General features: G+C 43.0%; 1 protein-coding gene across 1 annotated transcript in view; it reads right to left on the reverse strand.

Annotated features, from left to right (window-relative positions):
• Nucleotides 1-11,250: 11,250 nt before the first annotated feature.
• Nucleotides 11,251-24,294, reverse strand: part of Abcd1 (ATP binding cassette subfamily D) — a 99,903-nt gene continuing 86,859 nt past the window's right edge. The window contains exons 4-10 of the mRNA XM_075669394.1: nucleotides 23,792-23,963; nucleotides 22,256-22,350; nucleotides 21,585-21,730; nucleotides 19,598-19,743; nucleotides 17,201-17,285; nucleotides 14,861-14,986; nucleotides 11,251-13,652 (exon numbers count right to left, since the gene is read on the reverse strand). Coding sequence (XP_075525509.1) covers nucleotides 13,400-13,652; nucleotides 14,861-14,986; nucleotides 17,201-17,285; nucleotides 19,598-19,743; nucleotides 21,585-21,730; nucleotides 22,256-22,350; nucleotides 23,792-23,963 — 1,023 coding nt within the window. The 3' untranslated portion in view covers nucleotides 11,251-13,399. The remainder of the gene's footprint in view (nucleotides 13,653-14,860; nucleotides 14,987-17,200; nucleotides 17,286-19,597; nucleotides 19,744-21,584; nucleotides 21,731-22,255; nucleotides 22,351-23,791; nucleotides 23,964-24,294) is intronic.

The raw sequence follows: 24,294 nt of genomic DNA on the forward strand, positions 1-24,294 counted from the left end.
TATATGCGGAGAACCAGCGCCTTAGGTACACTTTATTTTTCGTCGGAAAAATGATATTTTCATGGGCTATAGGCTTACTGTTTTTTCAATTTTAGGGGCAAAATTATTCTTTGCTTAATCGTTCATTTATCGCGTTAAACGGCATCTGCGCATGCTCTGGGACTGATATATGCGGAGAACCAGCGCCTTAGGCACACTTTATTTTTCGTCGGAAAAATGATATTTTCATGGGCTTACTGTTTTTTCAATTTTAGGGGCAAAATTATTCTTTGCCTAATCGTTCATTTATCGCGTTAAACGTCATCTGCGCATGCTCTGGGACTGATATATGCGGAGAACCAGCGCCTTAGGCACACTTTATTTTTCGTCGGAAAAATGATATTTTCATGGGCTATAGGCTTACTGTTTTTTCAATTTTAGGGGCAAAATTATTCTTTGCCTAATCGTTCATTTATCGCGTTAAACGGCATCTGCGCATGCTCTGGGACTGATATATGCGGAGAACCAGCGCTTTAGGCACACTTTATTTTTCGTCGGAAAAATGATATTTTCATGGGCTATAGGCTTACCGTTTTTTCAATTTTAGGGGCAAAATTATTCTTTGCCTAATCGTTCACTTATCGCGTTAAACGGCATCTGCGCATGCTCTGGGACTGATATATGCGGAGAACCAGCGCCTTAGGCACACTTTATTTTTCGTCGGAAAAATGATATTTTCATGGGCTATAGGCTTACCGTTTTTTCAATTTTAGGGGCAAAATTATTCTTTGCCTAATCGTTCATTTATCGCGTTAAACGTCATCTGCGCATGCTCTGGGACTGATATATGCGGAGAACCAGCGCCTTAGGCACACTTTATTTTTCGTCGGAAAAATGATATTTTCATGGGCTATAGGCTTACTGTTTTATCAATTTTAGGGGCAAAATTATTCTTTGCCTAATCGTTCACTTATCGCGTTAAACGGCATCTGCGCATGCTCTGGGACTGATATATGCGGAGAACCAGTGCCTTAGGGAAACATTATTTTTCGTCGGAAAAATGATATTTTCATGCGCTATAGGCTTACCGTTTTTTCAATTTTAGGGGCAAAATTATTCTTTGCCTAATCGTTCACTTATCGCGTTAAACGGCATCTGCGCATGCTCTGGGACTGATATATGCGGAGAACCAGCGCCTTAGGCACACTTTATTTTTCGTCGGAAAAATGATATTTTCATGGGCTATAGGCTTACCGTTTTATCAATTTTAGGGGCAAAATTATTCTTTGCCTAATCGATCATTTATCGCGTTAAACGTCATCTGCCGCATGCTCTGGGACTGATATATGCGGAGAACCAGCGCCTTAGGCACACTTTATTTTTCGTCGGAAAAATGATATTTTCATAGGCTATAGGCTTACCGTTTTATCAATTTTAGGGGCAAAATTATTCTTTGCCTAATCGTTCACTTATCGCGTTAAACGGCATCTGCGCATGCTCTGGGACTGATATATGCGGAGAACCAGCGCCTTAGGGAAACATTATTTTTCGTCGGAAAAATGATATTTTCATGGGCTATAGGCTTACCGTTTTTTCAATTTTAGGGGCAAAATTATTCTTTGCCTAATCGTTCATTTATCGCGTTAAACGTCATCTGCGCATGCTCTGGGACTGATATATGCGGAGAACCAGCGCCTTAGGCACACTTTATTTTTCGTCGGAAAAATGATATTTTCATGGGCTATAGGCTTACTGTTTTATCAATTTTAGGGGCAAAATTATTCTTTGCCTAATCGTTCACTTATCGCGTTAAACGGCATCTGCGCATGCTCTGGGACTGATATATGCGGAGAACCAGTGCCTTAGGGAAACATTATTTTTCGTCGGAAAAATGATATTTTCATGCGCTATAGGCTTACCGTTTTTTCAATTTTAGGGGCAAAATTATTCTTTGCCTAATCGTTCACTTATCGCGTTAAACGGCATCTGCGCATGCTCTGGGACTGATATATGCGGAGAACCAGCGCCTTAGGCACACTTTATTTTTCGTCGGAAAAATGATATTTTCATGGGCTATAGGCTTACCGTTTTATCAATTTTAGGGGCAAAATTATTCTTTGCCTAATCGATCATTTATCGCGTTAAACGTCATCTGCCGCATGCTCTGGGACTGATATATGCGGAGAACCAGCGCCTTAGGCACACTTTATTTTTCGTCGGAAAAATGATATTTTCATGGGCTATAGGCTTACCGTTTTATCAATTTTAGGGGCAAAATTATTCTTTGCCTAATCGTTCACTTATCGCGTTAAACGGCATCTGCGCATGCTCTGGGACTGATATATGCGGAGAACCAGCGCCTTAGGGAAACATTATTTTTCGTCGGAAAAATGATATTTTCATGGGCTATAGGCTTACCGTTTTTTCAATTTTAGGGGCAAAATTATTCTTTGCCTAATCGTTCACTTATCGCGTTAAACGTCATCTGCGCATGCTCTGGGACTGATATATGCGGAGAACCAGCGCCTTAGGCACACTTTATTTTTCGTCGGAAAAATGATATTTTCATGGGCTATAGGCTTACCGTTTTTTCAATTTTAGGGGCAAAATTATTCTTTGCCTAATCGTTCATTTATCGCGTTAAACGTCATCTGCGCATGCTCTGGGACTGATATATGCGGAGAACCAGCGCCTTAGGCACACTTTATTTTTCGTCGGAAAAATGATATTTTCATGGGCTATATATAGGCTTACTGTTTTTTCAATTTTAGGGGCAAAATTATTCTTTTCCTAATCGTTCATTTATCGCGTTAAACGGCATCTGCGCATGCTCTGGGACTGATATATGCGGAGAACCAGCGCCTTAGGCACACTTTATTTTTCGTCGGAAAAATGATATTTTCATGGGCTATAGGCTTACCGTTTTATCAATTTTAGGGGCAAAATTATTCTTTGCCTAATCGATCATTTATCGCGTTAAACGTCATCTGCCGCATGCTCTGGGACTGATATATGCGGAGAACCAGCGCCTTAGGCACACTTTATTTTTCGTCGGAAAAATGATATTTTCATGGGCTATAGGCTTACCGTTTTATCAATTTTAGGGGCAAAATTATTCTTTGCCTAATCGTTCACTTATCGCGTTAAACGGCATCTGCGCATGCTCTGGGACTGATATATGCGGAGAACCAGCGCCTTAGGGAAACATTATTTTTCGTCGGAAAAATGATATTTTCATGGGCTATAGGCTTACCGTTTTTTCAATTTTAGGGGCAAAATTATTCTTTGCCTAATCGTTCACTTATCGCGTTCAACGTCATCTGCGCATGCTCTGGGACTGATATATGCGGAGAACCAGCGCCTTAGGCACACTTTATTTTTCGTCGGAAAAATGATATTTTCATGGGCTATAGGCTTACCGTTTTTTCAATTTTAGGGGCAAAATTATTCTTTGCCTAATCGTTCATTTATCGCGTTAAACGTCATCTGCGCATGCTCTGGGACTGATATATGCGGAGAACCAGCGCCTTAGGCACACTTTATTTTTCGTCGGAAAAATGATATTTTCATGGGCTATAGGCTTACCGTTTTATCAATTTTAGGGGCCAAATGATTCTTTGCCTAATCGTTCACTTATCGCGTTAAACGGCATCTGCGCATGCTCTGGGACTGATATATGCGGAGAACCAGCGCCTTAGGGAAACATTATTTTTCGTCGGAAAAATGATATTTTCATGGGCTATAGGCTTACCGTTTTTTCAATTTTAGGGGCAAAATTATTCTTTGCCTAATCGTTCATTTATCGCGTTAAACGTCATCTGCGCATGCTCTGGGACTGATATATGCGGAGAACCAGCGCCTTAGGCACACTTTATTTTTCGTCGGAAAAATGATATTTTCATGGGCTATATATAGGCTTACTGTTTTTTCAATTTTAGGGGCAAAATTATTCTTTTCCTAATCGTTCATTTATCGCGTTAAACGTCATCTGCGCATGCTCTGGGACTGATATATGCGGAGAACCAGCGCCTTAGGGACACTTTATTTTTCGTCGGAAAAATGATATTTTCATGGGCTATATATAGGCTTACTGTTTTTTCAATTTTAGGGGCAAAATTATTCTTTGCCTAATCGTTCATTTATCGCGTTAAACGGCATCTGCGCTTGCTCTGGGACTGATATATGCGGAGAACCAGCGCCTTAGGCGCACTTTATTTTTCGTCGGAAAAATGATATTTTCATGGGCTATAGGCTTACTGTTTTTTCAATTTTAGGGGCAAAATTATTCTTTGCCTAATCGTTCATTTATCGCGTTAAACGTCATCTGCGCATGCTCAGGGACTGATATATGCGGAGAACCAGCGCCTTAGGGACACTTTATTTTTCGTCGGAAAAATGATATTTTCATGGGCTATAGGCTCACTGTTTTTTCAATTTTAGGGGCAAAATTATTCTTTGCCTAATCGTTCATTTATCGCGTTAAACGGCATCTGCGCATGCTCTGGGACTGATATATGCGGAGAACCAGCGCCTTAGGCGCACTTTATTTTTCGTCGGAAAAATGATATTTTCATGGGCTATAGGCTTACTGTTTTTTCAATTTTAGGGGCAAAATTATTCTTTGCCTAATCGTTCATTTATCGCGTTAAACGTCATCTGCGCATGCTCTGGGACTGATATATGCGGAGAACCAGCGCCTTAGGGACACTTTATTTTTCGTCGGAAAAATGATATTTTCATGGGCTATAGGCTTACCGTTTTTTCAATTTTAGGGGCAAAATTATTCTTTGCCTAATCGTTCACTTATTGCGTTAAACGGCATCTGCGCATGCTCTGGGACTGATATATGCGGAGAACCAGCGCCTTAGGCACACTTTATTTTTCGTCGGAAAAATGATATTTTCATGGGCTATAGGCTTACCGTTTTTTCAATTTTAGGGGCAAAATTATTCTTTGCCTAATCGTTCATTTATCGCGTTAAACGTCATCTGCGCATGCTCTGGGACTGATATATGCGGAGAACCAGCGCCTTAGGGAAACATTATTTTTCGTCGGAAAAATGATATTTTCATGGGCTATAGGCTTACCGTTTTTTCAATTTTAGGGGCAAAATTATTCTTTGCCTAATCGTTCATTTATCGCGTTAAACGTCATCTGCGCATGCTCTGGGACTGATATATGCGGAGAACCAGCGCCTTAGGCACACTTTATTTTTCGTCGGAAAAATGATATTTTCATGGGCTATAGGCTTACCGTTTTTTCAATTTTAGGGGCAAAATTATTCTTTGCCTAATCGTTCACTTATCGCGTTAAACGTCATCTGCGCATGCTCTGGGACTGATATATGCGGAGAACCAGCGCCTTAGGGACACTTTATTTTTCGTCGGAAAAATATTTTCATGGGCTTACCGTTATTTCAATTTTAGGGGGAAAATTATTCTTTGCATAATCGTTCATTTATTGCGTTAAACGGCATCTGCGCATACCCTCGGACTGATATATGCGGAGATCGAGCACCTTAGAGCGCTTTTCGGTAGAAGTGAAAAATCTTCCCAGAATCGAAATTTTCCTGGGCTATAGCCTTACCATTTTTCCTAAAGAAGCCGATATTCAAATCTATGTTTATTCTTCGCGTAAACCCCTTCTAAGCACGCGTATTATCGCGGGGAATTATTTAGGCGACAAAAAAGCGCTTTTTTGGGAGGAATGAAGGAAGCTATTTTTCAATGTCTGTTTATTCTTCGCGCGGATAGGTTCTCAGCAGGCGCGTTATCACAGGGAATCATTAGCGTGCCAAGCAATTGTTTTTTGTGAGAAGCGAGCATCTTTGCAGAATCGAACTTTTACTGGGCTGTATACTCCAGTCCGGTGTTTTGCACCACAGATCCTACTTACCCAGCGTCTTCTTGCGTGGTCAGATATTGAAACCCTTTCCCGAAGATGTCATCTGGTTACATTATAATGCGATTGTGAAGTTTCTATTTCGAAATGTGGCTTGCTCCGTATTGGTAACTAATGCAGGACACTGAAATATTTCATATGGCAATATAGCCCTTGCGAGTCACAAACTATACACTCCGTGTCTTATGGAGCAGGAAGCAATGCGGAAGCTGCACAACTGGTGGCAAGTCTCCTTCCAAGCGTTTCGCAGTGGAATTGTCATTGGTCTATGTCCATTTCTATAGGATAACTAAAACTAGCAGACATCAGGTTCTGTCAAATCGCATGTCTGTGCACTTTTGCATGTTGAAATCCCAGAATAAATTATTTTTATTTTGTGCACCTTTGTGCTTGCTGGATGTGACATGAAATGTCTTGTCCGTGAGCACAAGCGGCGTGCATGAAGGAGAAGCATTAGCTCAGGCGCTTCTACATAAATACATGTAAAAGGAGAATTTGGTTTTCTCGGTAACCCCTGCACCAAACTTGACGAGGTTGGTTGCGTTTGAAAGAAGAACTTAAAAGCTAGTGACTTTTGGTTTCGAATATTTTTTATTTAGGTCGTCAATTTTTCGTTAAAAATTGGCAAAAATCGAAAATTTTCAAAAAACGAAGCTATGAAGTTTACAAGTCTGTAACTCAGCAACGAAAAAGGATAATACAATTCCCTGAATTGCATATAATAGTACATCTAAAGCGGACAAAATTGATATGTTACACATGAATCTAAAAAAAATTCGGTAATATGGAAATACAGATTTTGCAGAAGCCTTGTACACAACGTAACAAATTCACATAAGATGTAAAATGACATACCGAATTTGTCCGCTTTCAATGATCTAATGGATGCCGTTTACAGAACCGCGATATATGTTCTTGATGCAGAGCTATGAATTTGTAAACTTCGGGCTTCTATATTTTTCAAGCTTCCCAATTTTGGAGATGTTTTTAACAATATACAAGACCTATAAATAGATAGTCTGCTTGCAACAGTCACTAGAATTTAACTTTCTCTCTCAAATGCAATAAATTTCATTAAAATCGGCCCTGGGGTTATCTCAGAAAAACGTTTTTGCGCTTAGATGTACTTGAATAGGCCGTGTCGGAGTTGGGCCCGAGCTAAAGCTTCTTAAGTTGACATTTCCAAATTTCCTGAGTTTGCAGGTCTTCCCTGAGTGACTTCGTGAAATTCCCCGAGTGACAGAGAACTTTGTTTTATTTCAAGACGGGCTGACACCATGTCACCCGATGCTGTCACTCTCTAATAAGTATTTTAAAAACAAAGAAAAACTGCTTAATCCAGTTTTAATAGTAAGGGGTAAAGAAAACAGAAGGGAGGGGTTAGTGAAATGCATAGCAAATAAGATACCTGCGAAAAAAAAAAATCCTTTGCGAATCGACTTGAACATTCTAAAATACGAATAAAAAGGAAATGCATGTAGAAGCAAATACTTTCGATATGAGCTATTTCTATCAATTGATAGCAAGCTCACTCGTATGAGGCCAGAACTTTCTCACAAGCAATATCCTCTCTCACAACAGGTTTTAAGTAAACCGCAACTGTTCTCACACACTCTCAGCCAGCGCACAATGCCTGTGTTGCGTTTCACTGCGTTAAAGAGTTTCATTTTGTTTGCACGAGTGGGACCTGCATCTCAGCATCAGCCTACACTTAATTTTTTTTCGTGCGTGAGCTCAAGCTCCTTCAAAGAAGCAGTGGCACGCTTCCTTTCCCTTTCTTCAATGCGTAGGTCCTTTCCGTTCTCGTCTTCCTTCTGCCGCGCGTTTACCCCACAGACCATTTGAATCATCCTCTTGGTCAGTTGTACAGTCAACGTCCGATTTCTCGGACTCCCTAGGGGCCGCGAAAACGTCCGAAAAATAGGGCAGTTCGAAAAAGTGGATGCATGTATTTTACTGCCCCTAAAAGGGCCCCTCCCCAGGCCCCATGAGAAATTTTTGTTTGATACGCTGGAAGTTGTCACGTGTCCTCTAGGGACGTGTTCTGCCGCAAAAAAATTTCAAATCTGCTCATTACTAGCCGAGATAGAAATATTTTAGTGCCGCCAACGCATGATTTCAGGAGGTGAGCTCCACTGCCAAGCAAGACACTCTCTCCACTCACCCTATCTAACGTCCGCAAGCGAAATTCCTTCCATGCGTTCTCCCACACCGGATAACAAATGCTCGTTTGATACGTTGGAAGTTATTACGTGTCCTCTAGGGAGCGTTCTACCCCCCCACCCAAAAAAAAATCAAATCTGCTCCTCCCCTCTCCCATTAATAGCAGAGATATATTTTTGTACCGCCAACACGATTTCAGGTCAAGTGAAGTGGTGGTTCTTGTGGGGAAGGAGGAAAGGCTAGCACTATCTTCTGCAACCCATGCGGGAGTACGGCTCAGCGCCAACTGGGTGGGCGAGATGGGATTAAGAGAGAGAGAGAGAGAGAGAGAGAGAGAGGGTAGGATGGAGAGAGGTAGAGGGTCATCCCAGCAGCATCAGAGGGCCGTGGGTTCGATGGAGGAGTAGGCTGGAGAGCTCCACTGCCAAGCAAGACACTCTCTCAACTCACCCCATACAACCTCCGCAAGCGAAACTCCTTCCTTGCCTTCTCCCACACCGGACCTCGAGGATCGCGTAACACATGCGACAAGGGCCCCGCCTTCATTTTTTTCCTCACTTTTTCTTTCATGACGCTGCGCACTTGCGCTGACGCTGTCGCGCGCGAGCTTGCGATCGTCTCGTTTCGCGCAGTGCACGATTTTGCGCAATGTACACGAGGACACCTAGTAACTAGCTGTGTAAGTCAGTGCTACACGAACACTGAGGCAGACACAAGCGGATCACAGAGCATGATCCCGCGCTTTCGGTGTCTGTGCGTGCGATTGCACGACGTGGTAACAAGCAGATGAAACGGAAGTGCAGGTTTTTCTTCCTGCGGTGTGAAGCTTGTCAGCTCAAAATGGCCAGACCTGGTGAGGGGTCCTTTTGGACTCAAATCGCCACAGGCATATCCGAAAAAGCTCTGAATGCCTGCTAGTATACTTATTAGGCATATTGGTGCTCGTACTGTGACAGGAGATGGCGGGTGCACGCGTGTATAATTAAGGAATACATACTGCGTCCCGGGACAATTGGCCCATTTCCACTCTTATGCTTCACCGCGTGGCACTGCTGCATTAAGGCGAAGCTCACTTTCGGGAACCGGCATTGTGCAGCGCGTCGTGCTTTACGAGCTTCGAAGACAATTACGAGGATGACAAAGGCGGAGTCGACTACATTGCTGACAGCGGCGAATTGTTTTAATGAAAAACACGGCGTCGAACAGCAAGAAGCTTGGTAGCGAACGTCGAAGCAGCTAGGCCTAGCGTTGCCGCGGTGGTAGCTACTGCTGCTAGCCGATCAGCGTGCGAGAGCGCCAGTTCGAGGCGGCGAGTTAATCAAAATGGCGACGGCGGTGGCTTTCATTAACGCGATTTCGGACCTGCGGTCACGGCGAAAAGTCCCGAAAATCGGACGGCGAAGGGTTCTTGGGTCCGGAATTTCAGATGTTCTTGTATGCACAGACTCTATGGGGTGGGTGATGGTGCCGCGAAGCTGTCCGAATTATCGGCCGTCCAGAAGGCCGGTCGTTGACTGTGCACGGGTAACTCCTCCAGCCGACACCACGGCGTCGAAGCAGATCGATTCTTCACGTTTCATCTCTGTTACTCGAGCCAGCAATACCGCGACTTTCGTTCTTTTTTAAAAAAAATGGCACCCAATTTTCCCTGATACAAGCACAAGTTCCCCGAGTTTTCCCTGAGTATTTCCAGACTATTCAAAATCGCTGTGAATTCCCGATTGGTAGACACCCTGCTATTCAAGTACATGTAAAACGCAAAAAAAAAACATTTTTCCGAGATAACCCCTGGACCGATTTTAATGAAATTTGTTGCAGTTGAGAGAGAAAGTTAAATTCTAGTGACTTTTGGAAGCTGAATTTAGATTTAGGGTTTGAATTTTGTTTAAAAGATTTTCAAATATTTGACAGTTTGAAAAAAATAGAAGCACGAAGTTTACACATTCATACCTCTGCATCAAGAACAGATATCGCGGTTTTGTAAAAGCCATCCATTAATCATTCAAAGCGGACAAATTCGATATGTCATTTGACATGTTACGTGAATATGTTACATTGTTTACAAGGATTCTGCGCAAGCTGTATTTCCATATTACTATTTTTTTTTATATTCATGTGTAACATACCAATTATGTCCGCTTTAGATGTGCTATTAGATGCAATTCCCAGAGTTGTATCACGATTTTTCGTTGTTGAGTTAGAGTTGTGAACTTGAAAGTGTCGCTTTAGAAAATGTTCGATTTTTGCCAATATTTATAAAGAAATTGACGACCTAACTCTAAAATTCGAAACCAACAGTCACTAGATTTTAAGTTTTTCTTTTAAATGAAACAAACCTCGTCAAATTTGGTGCAGTGTTTGCCGAGAAAAACGAATTCTCCTTATACATGTATTTAGATAGGAGCACCTGACCTAAAGCTTCCTCTTAAAGAACTCTAGCTGGTCGAAATTAATCGAGAGTGCCCACTTTAGCCTGCCTCGTAATCATATCATGGTTTTGACAGGTAAAACCCCGGAATTTTTTGTAAAGTTGGGGAAATTACTTGAGGTTTGTAATTGAAGTGTAGAAATGATAAGCGAAAGGGAAATGAAACAATAAAAAAGCAGCTTCCTGCCAGTGGGAGAGCTGAACCCACAACCCCTGCATTATGCATGCATTGCACAACCAATTGTGCTACAGCGGCAGAGGCTGTTCCCACGTCCACATGCATGGGTATTTATGTGTACAACACATAACCCTGGTTGGGTTAGCCAGTGCCACCCAAGGCCCCAACAGCAGATGCGGAACATTCTTTTGACCAATGGCATCACATAGTACATGAACTACGAGGAGCAGGCAGCTGACCCATAAACCCTCGTATGCTACCTGAAGGCAGCAAACCTGCCAGAGTTGAGACTCTCGCTAGGCAATCAATGAGAAGAGGCACCGAAGGGCACGACTTTTGTTAGCCACAGATCTGCACAGCAACTCTGTTCTTATTCTCAAGGTTACCAACGATTACAGAAATCTCATGCACATGCTTTACCGAAAGGAGAGCTTTTGGAAACGCAAATGCACTGCGAATGCATCACACACGCTGCAGTAAGTTCAACAGCTGCTCCGTTTACTTGGGAAGCAGCGTAGACTTTTCGACATGGCCGAAATATATCCATGGCAGAATGCACTAAAGCATTTATAAACAAATCCATAATAAGGTCCAAGCGCCATTCATCTGTTAACTGTTTATTCACCACCAAATTTCTGGTGGACTTTCCTGAGTAAACAAGCTGCATTTGGGCTGAAAATGTTGCTTCCAAGGAAATATATTTTGGGTTGTACCATTTTTAATGGCAGTCTTCAGGTTTCGGTCTTATTAAATATTTTGGCATATTGGAAAGGGAACAAAAAGAACAGTGCCGAGAATGTTGAGAGGTGTAATATGCCCTAGAGCTATCAGCCCACTGATTCCTTGCCAAAATGCCTTTTCAGGGCATCACAAACCAAAGGGAGCTTCCGCTAATGTGAAGCTAATACTGCTGTAATGAAGGGCGAAACACAGGAAGCAGTTGCCCTAGGTTGGACAGGCAACTTCAGCCTTTGCTAGATGCACAGAAAAAGCTACAAACACAAATTTCACAATAGCGAGACACGAGAAAACAAATTTGTGAGTGCAAAAGAAGCTTCAGGGCCATAAATACAGCAAACACGAGAATATATTAGCAAATTAAGTACTATGTCATCAGTAAAAATGATGAACCAAACGCTCCACACAGCACTATTGCGGCAACTCGCTATCATTGTGCCGGCCATGTCGGTGAAGCAGGTGTTTTCCACCCAAAACAACATCAGGGAAATAACCAAGTCACCAGGTGGCAAAAAGTCAGCACAGTTAGCAGGAACTATTTTAGCGGCAGGACTGAAATTCATTAACAAAAAGTGAATGGGCCTGTAAGCTGCACTTTGATTTTTGCCACAACAGCAATGGTTGATGTCTAAAGCTCCCTTTGTTCACGGAAGTCGCTGTACATGCAATCATGACTACGGAGAACAGAGGTTACAAGCATGCCACCATCGTACGTGCCCAACGTCAAGACTCAACACACTTCTGCACAGTTTGCTTTGGTATGACGACGGTTCGGCACATCTAGGGAAGTTTATTGTGCCAGCAAAACTGCAAACCCACTGACACAGCACAGCACCAACCTCTTTCAGTTTGAAAACACCCCATACATGTGCACAAAGAGGACACTACACAATGTGACCTGCACACAGTCCCGCAACGACCGGTGTCAGTGTAAGCAGACACCACAGTTGTTCACCTGAACCTCAATAGACAAACTAAGCCATGGGCACCAAAGCTTGGCATAACACAGTAATTTTTGTCAAAGTTTGTAAAAGCTATCCTATTCACATGGCAAACCAGACAGAGCTAAGTTCAACCAATGTAGATGTGTGTCCTGTCGTCCGCTGATAAGTACGATGCTCCAAGTTATCCAAGCTCGGTCGTGTCGGACAGCAACATTGCTAAACCCGAACTTCTCTGGGTTAGTCCTCGAATCGTCTGACCGGAAAGCCGACAACATGCCAGCAACGTGCACACTGCTTAGTGGGCCACTCTACCAAAGACGGGCGCAGGCCACTTGTCCCCTTGACCAAACATTCAATCCTGGACGCAACCTGAAGCCTTCCCCAATGGTAGCTACAATCTTCTCATAACCGTGCGAACGGCATTGACATATCAATTCCAAGATTGCTCAACGACAAAAAGCAATGTGTCATTTTCGACATGCTGACACGTTACAAGGGTGTATACGTCCGTATGCCCAGGCTGTAGATGCCTTCTCAAAGGTGCACATACACACACACACACACACACACACATACACACACTGACACACGAGGTTTCGGTAGGCTTTCGTCAAACTGTCCACTTAAAACAGGCATGTTTATGGCTCTAAGTGAGTTCTCACAACTGTCTGTGTTGTCTGAGGCAGCTGGCTATTGCAGTCGACTTGTTCCACTTCACTTAGCCGCCACAGCATACGAGTCTCGTAAGGAACTGGCTGGTTCTTTTTTTTTACTGGCAACCTTGATATTATTGGTTGGCGCTTTCGGTACGAAATCTAATCTCAGTACGAAAATCTTCTAGCAGAGCTTAGAACACAGAGTCCAAGGCATTCGGATGTGGTGGGAAGTCTCATTAGTAAAACATGTTTCAGCTGTGCCAAGCTGAATCGACGACTACCTTGGAAGTCAGTGTTTCCATTTCAAGTCTTTTTTTTCGTTCACCGGTGGTCTCTTCTTAGCGCTCATCACCGATGGGCTTGGAGGTTTTCCCAGGGGACAAGCACTCGTGTCGTGAAAATCGTCACTGTGCTAGTCCGAGAGGTTCTCGGTGGCAAATTCTGACGGCGGCCGCTTGGCTACCGACGTGTTTTCGAGGATGATCGACTCCTCGCCGAGCACGGAGCACAGCTCACGGAGACGGCTCTCCATCTGCGGTACGCCCGCCAGCTGTGCCTCCAGGTTCTCCTTCTCCTCGCGCAGTGAGAGGCGTGTCGATGTGTCCAGCAGCTCGAGCCGCCAGCCGCCCTCGCCGTCAAACTGGAGAAGGTGGGTGTGGAACTTCCTGCACAGCAGCACGGCGCCAAAAAACCATGAATAACAGCCTGATGGATTAGTCTTCCGATTAATCAATGAATGTTTTAATCATGATTAATTTTGTTTCATCGTGATTAATCGGTTGAGGTCACGTGAGAAAAATCAGGCAAGCGTCAGTACTGATGTCCATCCCCGCATTACTTGTTCGTCAGTAAGGAAGGGAACTGCAGACAGAGTTTTCCGACTAAGGTGGCCATCCGCTTGCATGTCTCTTAGGAGACAGGCACCATAAACCTATCAAAAATGGGTGCGCATTTAATTCCGGGGTGGGTTAGAATCAAACAAATACTATACTGACAAATGAATCAGCAGTGTGTTTTGGCATTTTTTTTTCTGCCTCTTGCTTAAGCCGAACAGCCAGATAATAAAATCAAATTCACCGGTCTCGTCAAGGTCGAATTAATGAAAGTCGATTGCATAACTAAGGTACTTTTTAGTTCGATTCAGATTTTGAGGCTTTGCTTTTGTTGTGCACAAATGTACATGCAGCACGTGAAGGGGCTACTCGAAGGCCATTTGGCCATGCACGAAAGCCATGCACATTACCTCCCTCGAACATTCCCTGGAACAGAGGCTACAGCGAAAGAGCACTTATGGCTGTCATGTAATAAATTGACCAACCTGGCAACTACATGCAGTGGCTCATGGACGACGTATTTCACAAATCTCTCGCACGGAATCTGTCATAAGATGGGCCTACCTATGCTTATTCAATTTCTTTTCTTTATTATGCCATGCAGCAACTTGGGCAAAGCAATAAAGTGAAAAAAGCTTGCGCAGAAACCATCGACAATGATTGCCAAAGCAAGTGAATAGCCAAATGCTTTGGAAAGCTATTCGGTTTATTAAAGGAATGATGCACTCTACGGCGCATCTTTGTTGTAAGTGAAGATATTTTAAGCAGTGTTTGCTGTTTCATCACACAATGCTGTAGAGAATGGAACCGTTAACCAGCACACCTGTGGCGGCAGTACAGGTGGGCAGCACGTGTGCCTCGCTAAGCTTACAATAGTCGGCATTTGGCGACGAACGCACCCTGCAAGTTGGTTTCACGAGCGCACGCATCGGCGCCTTTTTTCGCCGGTGGTGAAAGTCCAACCTCCTCCGATCACCGACCAAGAAAGCGGGCAAAAGAGCCAAAGAAACCTATTCACTTTCAAAAAACGAGGAACTCACCATAACGACGGCCTGTGTGTGATGGTAAGCAGGGAAATGCCGTAGTCCTTGGCCGCCTGGTATATCTGGCTCTCGACGTCTATCGACACTGCACTGGTACATTCGTCGAGCAGCGCAAACTGGGGCCTGCAGGGAACACGAGCGCGTGACATCGTGCCGAAGGCCAAAATTCATTAAAGGTAACTTAGCACTGACATGTGAGTAGTGCGCAGCTGCAAGGGCATTCGTACAGAATCCTTTGAAAGAAAGCTTCAGAATTGAACCTGCTATGCATTATTCTCCTTAAAGTGCAATAAGGAACATTGAACAGGGAAAGGATGCAGACGGACGAGCACAGTCTGTCGTAGAAATATTTGTCTGGGACCAAGCAATCAAAAGTGACACGGTTGCCTTTCCAGGGTAGTTGCTCTAACAACTCTTCTAACACATGTACCAACTTTTATAACGTCATCGTAAAATCTTCAATTTTTAGAGCTTGTTTGGGATTGTCGTGTTGACATTATTAATCTTACCAGTATTTTTCATATGCATCCCCGTTTATGGCAAAGACACAGTCGTCAACCAATTTTTTAGACCTGCTCATTAGGCGGAGCTACCCACAGCAGCAACTACCCCCTCTGAACCAATGTGAACAACTCAAACTTCGGTGACCGTTATGTCAATATCTCAGAAATGAAATTCAAACACTTGCATTTGCCTGTGGCCCGAACCCTTACAGCTGAGACTATGAAGCAGAGTGCCAGTTTGCAGTGTTCCTACATAACAAAGTTTGCGAGTCTTTACATAAACAGTCATAACAATAAGTAATGTACAATTTCTTGTATTTTTTACCACATTTCCGTATTTTCTGGCTTCAACTACAGTCGAACCCGGCTATATCGAACTCGCAATAAAGCGCCTGTCAGTTCAGCATAGAGCAAAATTCGATAGAAGCCTGCTAAAGAATTGGATGTCATAAAAGCACATACCATTTATAAAATCACTTTATTGATGAAACAGCTTAGTTTCGCATGAAATAGTCCTGTATTTTTTTCTGCTTGGGCAGTTTCCCTGCCTGCGATGCATGCATTTATCCACCTCGTCTAAGGAGTCGGAGCAGCTGAGGCCGCAACCTTTCACATTAGCGCAGAAGCACCGGACTAGTGCGAGTGCACCAATCACCTCTGAGAATGTGGGCAAAGAACAGTCATTGCTTTCCTCATTGTGCCCACTTTCACTTGTGCTCGGTACGATGTCGGCAGTGTAGTCTTCATTTTCGGGCTCTCCCATGGTTGCAACACCATCATCTGCACTCACAAACTCGTCACCCGTTGATTCGTCAACGCCTTCCGGAAGTTCTAACAGTTTGGTGCAAACTTTGGCAATATTGGCACCGCCTTCGTCGCACTCACCAGAAATTACAGTCATCACTGGGCACAACGGAAGCCGGCATGCCTGAAGCAATTTTGGATGAACCACTTGTACACGGCCGTGCGTTCACGCGGGCACCACGGGCACCAGGTCGCGAGTTTGTACGCTTTAGCCCTAATCTCCTCCTTATTCCTCGAGATTGTGCTGGGAGTGTTCCTCGGAATCAGACTTCTCGCCGCGTTGAACCCGATTTATGATTTCGAGCTTCACAGCAAAAGGAGAATTCTGCTGCTTTTATCATGGCAACATTGTAAAAGAAGGTACACAAGGCGCAAACACAATGAACCCGAAAAGCAGCAAGACAACTCATACTTGCACCATCTTGCACAACGAGGGCACAAGAGCCTCTGATTGGCTGTCTGAGCAAGCTGTGTGGGCGGGCCAGGATAATTTCTTGCAGGGAGGGGTGGGGTGTCGACGGTTTGCTCGACGCAGTGCGTTCACGGTAGGGAGAGCGGTTTGATGGAGCTGTGCCGCCGGGTCTCCCCGCCACCGCGAGGGAAAGCCAACTTCTGGGGGCACTTTTCCGCCACTTCCATGTTCAATATGTCGGGAGTCGCTGCTATTTTCGTTCAATGTAAGCGTAACTTTTGCTATATACATCTATTGTAACTATACTGTGCTCAGAAATTGTTTGATATAAAGAATAATTCTATGTAAACGGATTCAATATAGTCGAGTTCGACTGCAGTACTTTTAATTTTATATTAAAGTTGGCAGGTCTGTAAGAAGGACTAGTAAAGGGTAGAACTAGAGCACATAATATCGACACTGAAGCATGGGAGCACTGATTAATGAAATGACTGCAGTGCAATAACATCAAAGTCGAGGAACTTTCATGAAATGGAGAGCTGGTAACCACGAGAAAGCCTACATCGACAGCCGAGATTACTCAAGAAGGCTTATCATCACTGTAAAATGCTAATGTACCTGTGGTAGAACAGGCGAGCCATGCCCATTCGCTGCTTCTCGCCTCCCGAGAGAATGTCTTTCCAGTCCCCAATTGCATCCCAGCCTGCAAACAGCAAGAAGGGAAAGGCAATGAATTGCGAAGCTCGTAAATATATTTTCACACGCAAGACTGTGTGGAAGCCAAATTGAATCCCTACAGCGCTGCGTTACTACAACCTTGTCTAAGGTAGAAGAGCGTGCTAGTGGAATTGGCGACATTAGTGTAGCCCTGCTGTGGTAAATGCTGGTAGTTCCACAATGTAACTTCGCATCAAAGTCTTCGGTTTCCCTGAGTCGCAAAGAAGTCAATTTCCTTATGCGCTGACTTCAAAGGAAAATGAATTTTGCTCTGATGCTATTCTGTTTCCTTTTTTTTTTCTGCTGTGTCCCATGCAGACGAAGGGTCCTGTGACATGGCAAGGCTTGATAACGATGGGTAATCTTAATTATTTTCTTTTGTCTTCCTCTATTTATTCCACAGACCTGGAAATAACCATTTCACTTGCGAATAGCGCTCTGTGTGTGTGTGTATTCCTATTCTTTTGTGTTGCGCAAATCTTTACGATTTCCATCAGCAAGTATGCTGTACCAACTCACCCAATGTTCAATGTTAGCAACTTCCTAATGACTCTACAGCAAATGCCAACAAAGTTGTTGTTAATAATGGCACTTTGGCAGCCACGCAGCAATGAAACATTCCAATTTATCTGCATGCGCTGAACTTATTCACAACTGTTGGCTAAGCATTAGTGTTCCTTACTGAAACAGTCAAGCAGCACTCACAACGAAACCAAATATTTCAAAGTAAAACACAACATTTGGCACTTAAGAGGAAGCTTTAACAAGGGCGTAACTCTGATCTACCTCTTTTAGTTAATGTAAAAGCAGAAATGCTTTTCTGAGATAACCACTGGACTGATGTTAATAAAATTTGGTGCATTTCATAAGGAAAGTTAAATTCTAGTAATTGCTGGAAGCAAAATTTTTATTTACAGCTCGAGCTTTTTTACAAAGATTGCCAAAAATGGGAAGTCTGAAAGAAATATAAGCACGAAATTTACAAATCTGTAACTCGGCACTAAGAATCGATATTGCAGTTCCGTAAACTGCATCCATTAGAACATTGAAAGCAGAAAACATTGACATATTAATTTACATCTCACATGAATTCATTACAATGCCTACAAGGGTTTTGCAAAAATCCTACTCGCACATTAGTGGCGCATTTAGGAACCATGCATAATACATCAATTTTGTCTGCTTTAGATGTACTATTAGATTCAATTCGCAGAACTGCGACATCATTTTTCATTACTGAGTTAGAGTTGTAAACTTGATAGTTCTGTTTTCTGAAAATCTGCAATATCTAACCGTTTTTATTGAACGATTGCCGGCCTAAAAAATTATACTTCCATCCTAACTTTTTCTTTTAAATGCAACAAAGGTAATCAAATTTGGTGCAGTGGTTGCAGAGAAAAACTATTTCTCCTTTGCCATGTATTTATATAGCATCCCCCATTTTGAACACAACAGTAGATGCTTTCTCAGTCCTGCAATTAGTGGGTTACATATGGTAAAGTGGGTCATTAGTGAGTAGTAAGGGGTTATATTACTGCAAATATAATATTAACGCGCCGCAGCTATCATCGCAGTCCTGTCTGCTACAGCCCCACTCAATTTCACAACCTCTCCCAGAGGTCATATCGCATTGACTCATTTAACTTTTTTTCTCCTTCTTGCCTTTCATCACTGGCTCAAATGCAGCCATTATAATGCTGGGTTTGGCTGCTGGGCATGACGGGCAATAAGAAAATGAAAAAAATTAAAGCAGTCGCAACACCAAATCTATGAGCTTGAATTGTGTATCACATGTTAAACCGTACGCATCCCACAGCAATGTGGCAAAATTTGAATGCATTTGGTGCAGTGGAAAATTTGTATCTAAATTGCTTTTATGTTACAGTTGAAGTGTACAGAAGCCTGACTGCACAGTTTATCAGCCTCACTTCTCAAATGTAATGAAGTTCATTCTGCACGGTCAATGGTTTCGTGTGGTTTCATTTTAGCATGTGCCTCCATCTTCACGGCAATGGAGATCTCTTTTTGCAGGTGTTCTCTGGTGTGTGCCATTTTTATTGCATGAGAAAAAGAATGCAAGCACAGTGCAATCAATGGTGACACCTTTTCTGTGGCACCGAGTGCCAGAGCCTGTGGAGTGAGGAGAGTCCGGCACGGTTTTGGAATGTTTTGGAGCGTAACCACATTGGCCCCTCTACTCTCAGCTATGATGATAAAGTGAGAGCAGCTGGATGGCCGCGTCATGGTTCGTTTAAGTACTGTATTGCAAGGACTATGATCTCTGTGAAGCAACCGTACCTTCTTCCCTGACAATGATGTGCTGCAGATGCACAATCTTGAGGATGCCCTCGAGGTCACCATCATTGAAACCACGGTTCCTCATGTCCTCCAGGGTGTCGGGGTAGATCACCTGGTCCCGCAGGGTACCCAGAGCCATGTACGGCCTGCGGCAAGTCGCAGAAGCATGGCGAGCAGTAATGAAGTCATCCGCTTAGCACAGATCCTAAGACTAGCACAGGCTCAGAGATAACGATCGCCAAAATTGGCTAGTAAAATCCAGTGAATCACTTTTTTTTCCCCCAGATTACGGGGTTGAGCACCTCAAAGCCACACACCGCAGGGACACCATAGCGGTGGCCTTCGGAATAATTTGGACCTGGGATTCTTTAATGTGCACCTCAATCTAAGTACGCAAATATTCTTGCTTTCTGCCTCCATTGACAACTGAACCCCTAAACATCATAACCACTAAGCTACCATAGTGAATATTGATCCTATAATGCCTAACCTATCACGCATATATATCCAAACACACTACACTTAGTTTGATGCCTCAAAATTATGATTTAAGCACAGGAAAGTCGACGCATAGACTAAAGCGGGATTTTCGATATACTAGAAAAGATTCTAGGTTGTGGGTAGCTCAGAAGAGCTATTACTAATTAATTACCAGACTATGATTAGGTTTTAATTCAAATAATATTTCACAGTTTTCCTTTACAAACTGATCTGTGGCCAGAAATAAAAGTTATGAAGTTGTTCAAATTTTCATTTATGTGGAACTGTGGGCTCAATGCCCCAATACAGCTCAGTCAATATACACAATATACCGTAGTCACAAGGGACCAAAAGAACTGAGGACACAATGCAATGGTGCATCCTTTCTGTGGAGCTGAGAACCTGTGGAGTGAGGAGAGTCCAGCACAGTTTTGGAACATTTCGGAGCTGAAGAGGACAACGATGACACAGTCAACAGTCTACCCACCCTGCCGTCTTGTCTACCACTGAACTTGTTGTAGACATAGTCAGTAAATGTATTTTACATTCATCCTTGTGGCCATATTTTGCTGAAATTTCATTGCTTGCACACTGATGATACTGATAATGATACTGATAAGCCTTTGTGACAGCATGATGAAATGCTAATATTTTAGCCACAGATGCTTTCTACAAGGCAGAAGGAGGTCCGCCTAACAGCTGGCACAACAAAGTGGGCAGGCCAAACCGGTTAAATAAAACAACTAATGCTTTGCGTTTCCGAGTTGACAACATATACGGTCAAAGCTTTACGTAATGAACTATCGGTTATAAGAAAGTAAACCTAAGATTTAGTTGGCCGTGCGTTATTTCAGAGAGTATATTCTGTACAGCTACAACAACACTACAAGTGTGGTATCCTACGCAGTATCAGTCATAGTGAAGCAAATCTTTGTGCGCCTGTGGCCCAAATCACGTATTCTGGAACCAAGAGCAACTTGAAATGCCACATTCCAAATGGACGTGCACGTCTAGGTCAGCAGCTTGGCCTGGCTGACCCGTAGCAAGCAAGCCAATGTGCCAATCCTGTGTGTTCACACAAAACCACTTGGTTACATATTAACAGTGGTGCACAGTGCACATTTTAAATTAATTGCAGTTCGTGTGCCAAAACAAGCTGCTGATAGGCCACCAAATTGACAGGAGACCCTTTGCAGGCCTGTTGGAAGCATCAGTCTTGCATTTCTTTCGAATAGGTTCAATCACGAATGTGCTTTCTTTTTCAGCAATATGAAAGTCTATGCCTATAAAAAATATAGAATATCACAACGTTATTTTGGTGCGAGATGCAACCTCGTTAAAACATTGTTCAACTATAAATGCATTCTGTGTTGCAATTTCTTCAAGCTTTATGCGCACTACAACCACTCATTTTTTGGGGGCACTGTCCAAATAATCCGCTTCTCTGAATGCTAATTAAAAGACACTTCCCAAATGGACAAGCAACAATCTGTGACAGCAGATGCACCTCTGGGGAATGTAGAACATCTGCTTGTTTGGCGGCCTCTGCAGCTGCCCGTTGTAGAGTGGCCAGAGACCGCTGAGGATGCGGAAGAGTGAGCTCTTGCCGCAGCCATTGGGACCCGTAATGAGGAGATGCATCTCTTGCGTCATCTGCAGACAAGCGTGAACAAATCACTCCAAACCGGCTAGCATTAGCATGACATGCTGAATGTAGCATTCCCTGAATATATTGTATATAGAATCAAGCACGGGCCGCATTCACGTACAAGCCACTTACTTCATTCAACATGCTTACTTGATTTTTTGAAATGACAACTGATAATGACATGTGCGCATCACACATCAAGATCCCAGAAGTACTAGAAGCGTGAAATTGTACTGAAAGAGCATGAGTAGTGAAAGTGCATAACAGTAGCTACTGTTGTATTACTAGGAGGAATCAAACATGGTCATCCCCCAAGAAACAACTGGTACCATTTCTAACCAGCAAAGTGTAATCAGATCCTCGAATTCAAACCAATTAGACCTACAGTTTTTGTGGCAGGATGAAGACATAAAACAGAAAGTGCTTAATTACAAGGTGACAAAACGGGAATAGGCTTGTTGTAAAAACAAGACTGCGGACAAGACTTCGTGCAAGGATGCACAGAGCAGCAGAATAGCAGCTAGGTTTACCGTGAAAGTGAGACTTGGAACGACGACGTCACAGTTGGGTGTGACTATGGGCACATTCTCGAGGACAATGATGCCATTCCTCTCGATCACAGTGCCTGCACATTTTAAGCAAACACACACTATACATAATCTGGTGGGTGAATAGTATTTAAGGCCATTGTTTTATGGCTTAACATTTTCTATCCCCAAAAAGTCATCAGCAAGCCACTTATTGGTAATGCCCTGGGGACAAGATGCATCAGGAAATTTGGCACAAGAGTGTTAGGCAGCGCCTCAAAAATATTTGTGAGTAGGAGAACATCTTCTAACATGATGAATCAGGACGATTGTGATATAGAGTCAAAGCTTTTTTAGACTCCTTGCAGTTGGTGCGAAAGCTAACAATGATAGCTAAGTAGGAGCCAAAGGTATTGTAATCACAGTAACAGAATCTTCCAATGTTGTAAGTAATGCAGAATGATTAGCACTGAATATTTCATTCACATATTTGTTTCTGTGGCACACTTTAAAAATCTGCATGCGTAAGCAACAATGCAGTTAATGAATCCAAGAGACAGTGTGCACCGTTTTCTACAGTGGCAACGGGCATAACTTTTACATCAGCATCCAAGTGTGAATATGGCAAAAACTGCTAAGTAACTAAGAAGTGATGATTAACCAGTAACAACAGTTAACAGCATTTGCTAGCATGCACATTTGGGAACAAATCTCTACAAACCGCATATTGCAGCCTAGGCCTGCAGGTTGAAATCAAGGGGGTACAACGTAGGTGTGCCTGTTTGATCAATGTAATCCATTGAGAGAATTTCATGCTGTACAACTGTGATAGAACAAGTCAAAATTTTTTGCTAATGCTATCGTTTCCAATACTTTTGCTTCTGACTTTACATGTTATGCTAGTATGCACACATTAGTGGATGCTGTTTAAACCTATCTCTGTAAATTAACATGAACTATGGGAGGTTACATCAGTGGTGTTATCATTATTGCTGAAGTAGCACACAAACAAATATAACTGCACACACTGACAGGACTAGCACTAGCACTGTTTACATTAAATTGACAAAATGAACGAAAATACAGATGGATGCAAAAAAAAAATCTGCTTAGGGAAGTTGATACAAATAGGCATAAGCCACAGTATACATGCACCTCATGTATAGTCGGCATCAAAAGTTTACAGGCCATGCAATTAGAGGAGCTAGGTATTTTTGCTGCTTGGGCATGTCACTTGGTTATTTGGATTTCCATCCTGTACTAAGTAGTACATAAGCAAACAACAATGCTGTTCCTGACAGCACTGTTGTACAGCAGGAAGTCCGTGACAGTTTTGCATGCAACACACTGGTGAGGTGCCCTTTTCTAGACATCAGAACGCTAAGACCCTACAAAAATTCATTTTCATACACAGCTGACATTTGACAGGAAGCCTGACAAATGCAACAGAAAGCCTATGTGAAGTCATTTAAGTGTTAAGACTTTTGTGAGAAAAGGCAAGCTACTTGAAATGGAAAACATGGTCATTGTTGTACTGACCCTTGATCTCAGGCATGCCATCTTTGAAGGTGAGGGCCTTAAGGCCAAAGGTCTTTTTGGAGCAGCCATCGCTGTTGATGGCCAGAGTACGCTTGTAGCGGCACTCACTGACGTCCTCGAAGACGGAGAGCATCTTGGAGACTCGTCCTGTGTAGCCTGCCAACTCAGTGATCTGTAGAGAAACCATACGAGGAACAGTGTGGTCAAATCCCCAGAAAAAGTGAAAGAATAGACATTTATGGAATTACATCTTAGCCACTGACAGCAAAGGGTACAGCAGTTCCAACATATCAATGAAAAACACTAAAATGTCTATAAAGATAGCAGCGCACGCAAGACGAGGAGACAAGAAAACGAAAAACGAATGCCTTGAGTGCTGATGGACAATGCTCGTGCCGTTCGTTTTTCATTTTCTTGTGTCCTCGTCTTCCCTGCACTGCTGCCTTAGTATGTCGAACCAACAAGCCCATCAACTTGCACTAAAATGTCACAAAATCCAATCC

Source organism: Dermacentor variabilis, chromosome 9 (assembly GCF_050947875.1).
Source record: "Dermacentor variabilis isolate Ectoservices chromosome 9, ASM5094787v1, whole genome shotgun sequence".
NCBI classification, from domain to species: Eukaryota; Metazoa; Arthropoda; class Arachnida; order Ixodida; family Ixodidae; genus Dermacentor; species Dermacentor variabilis.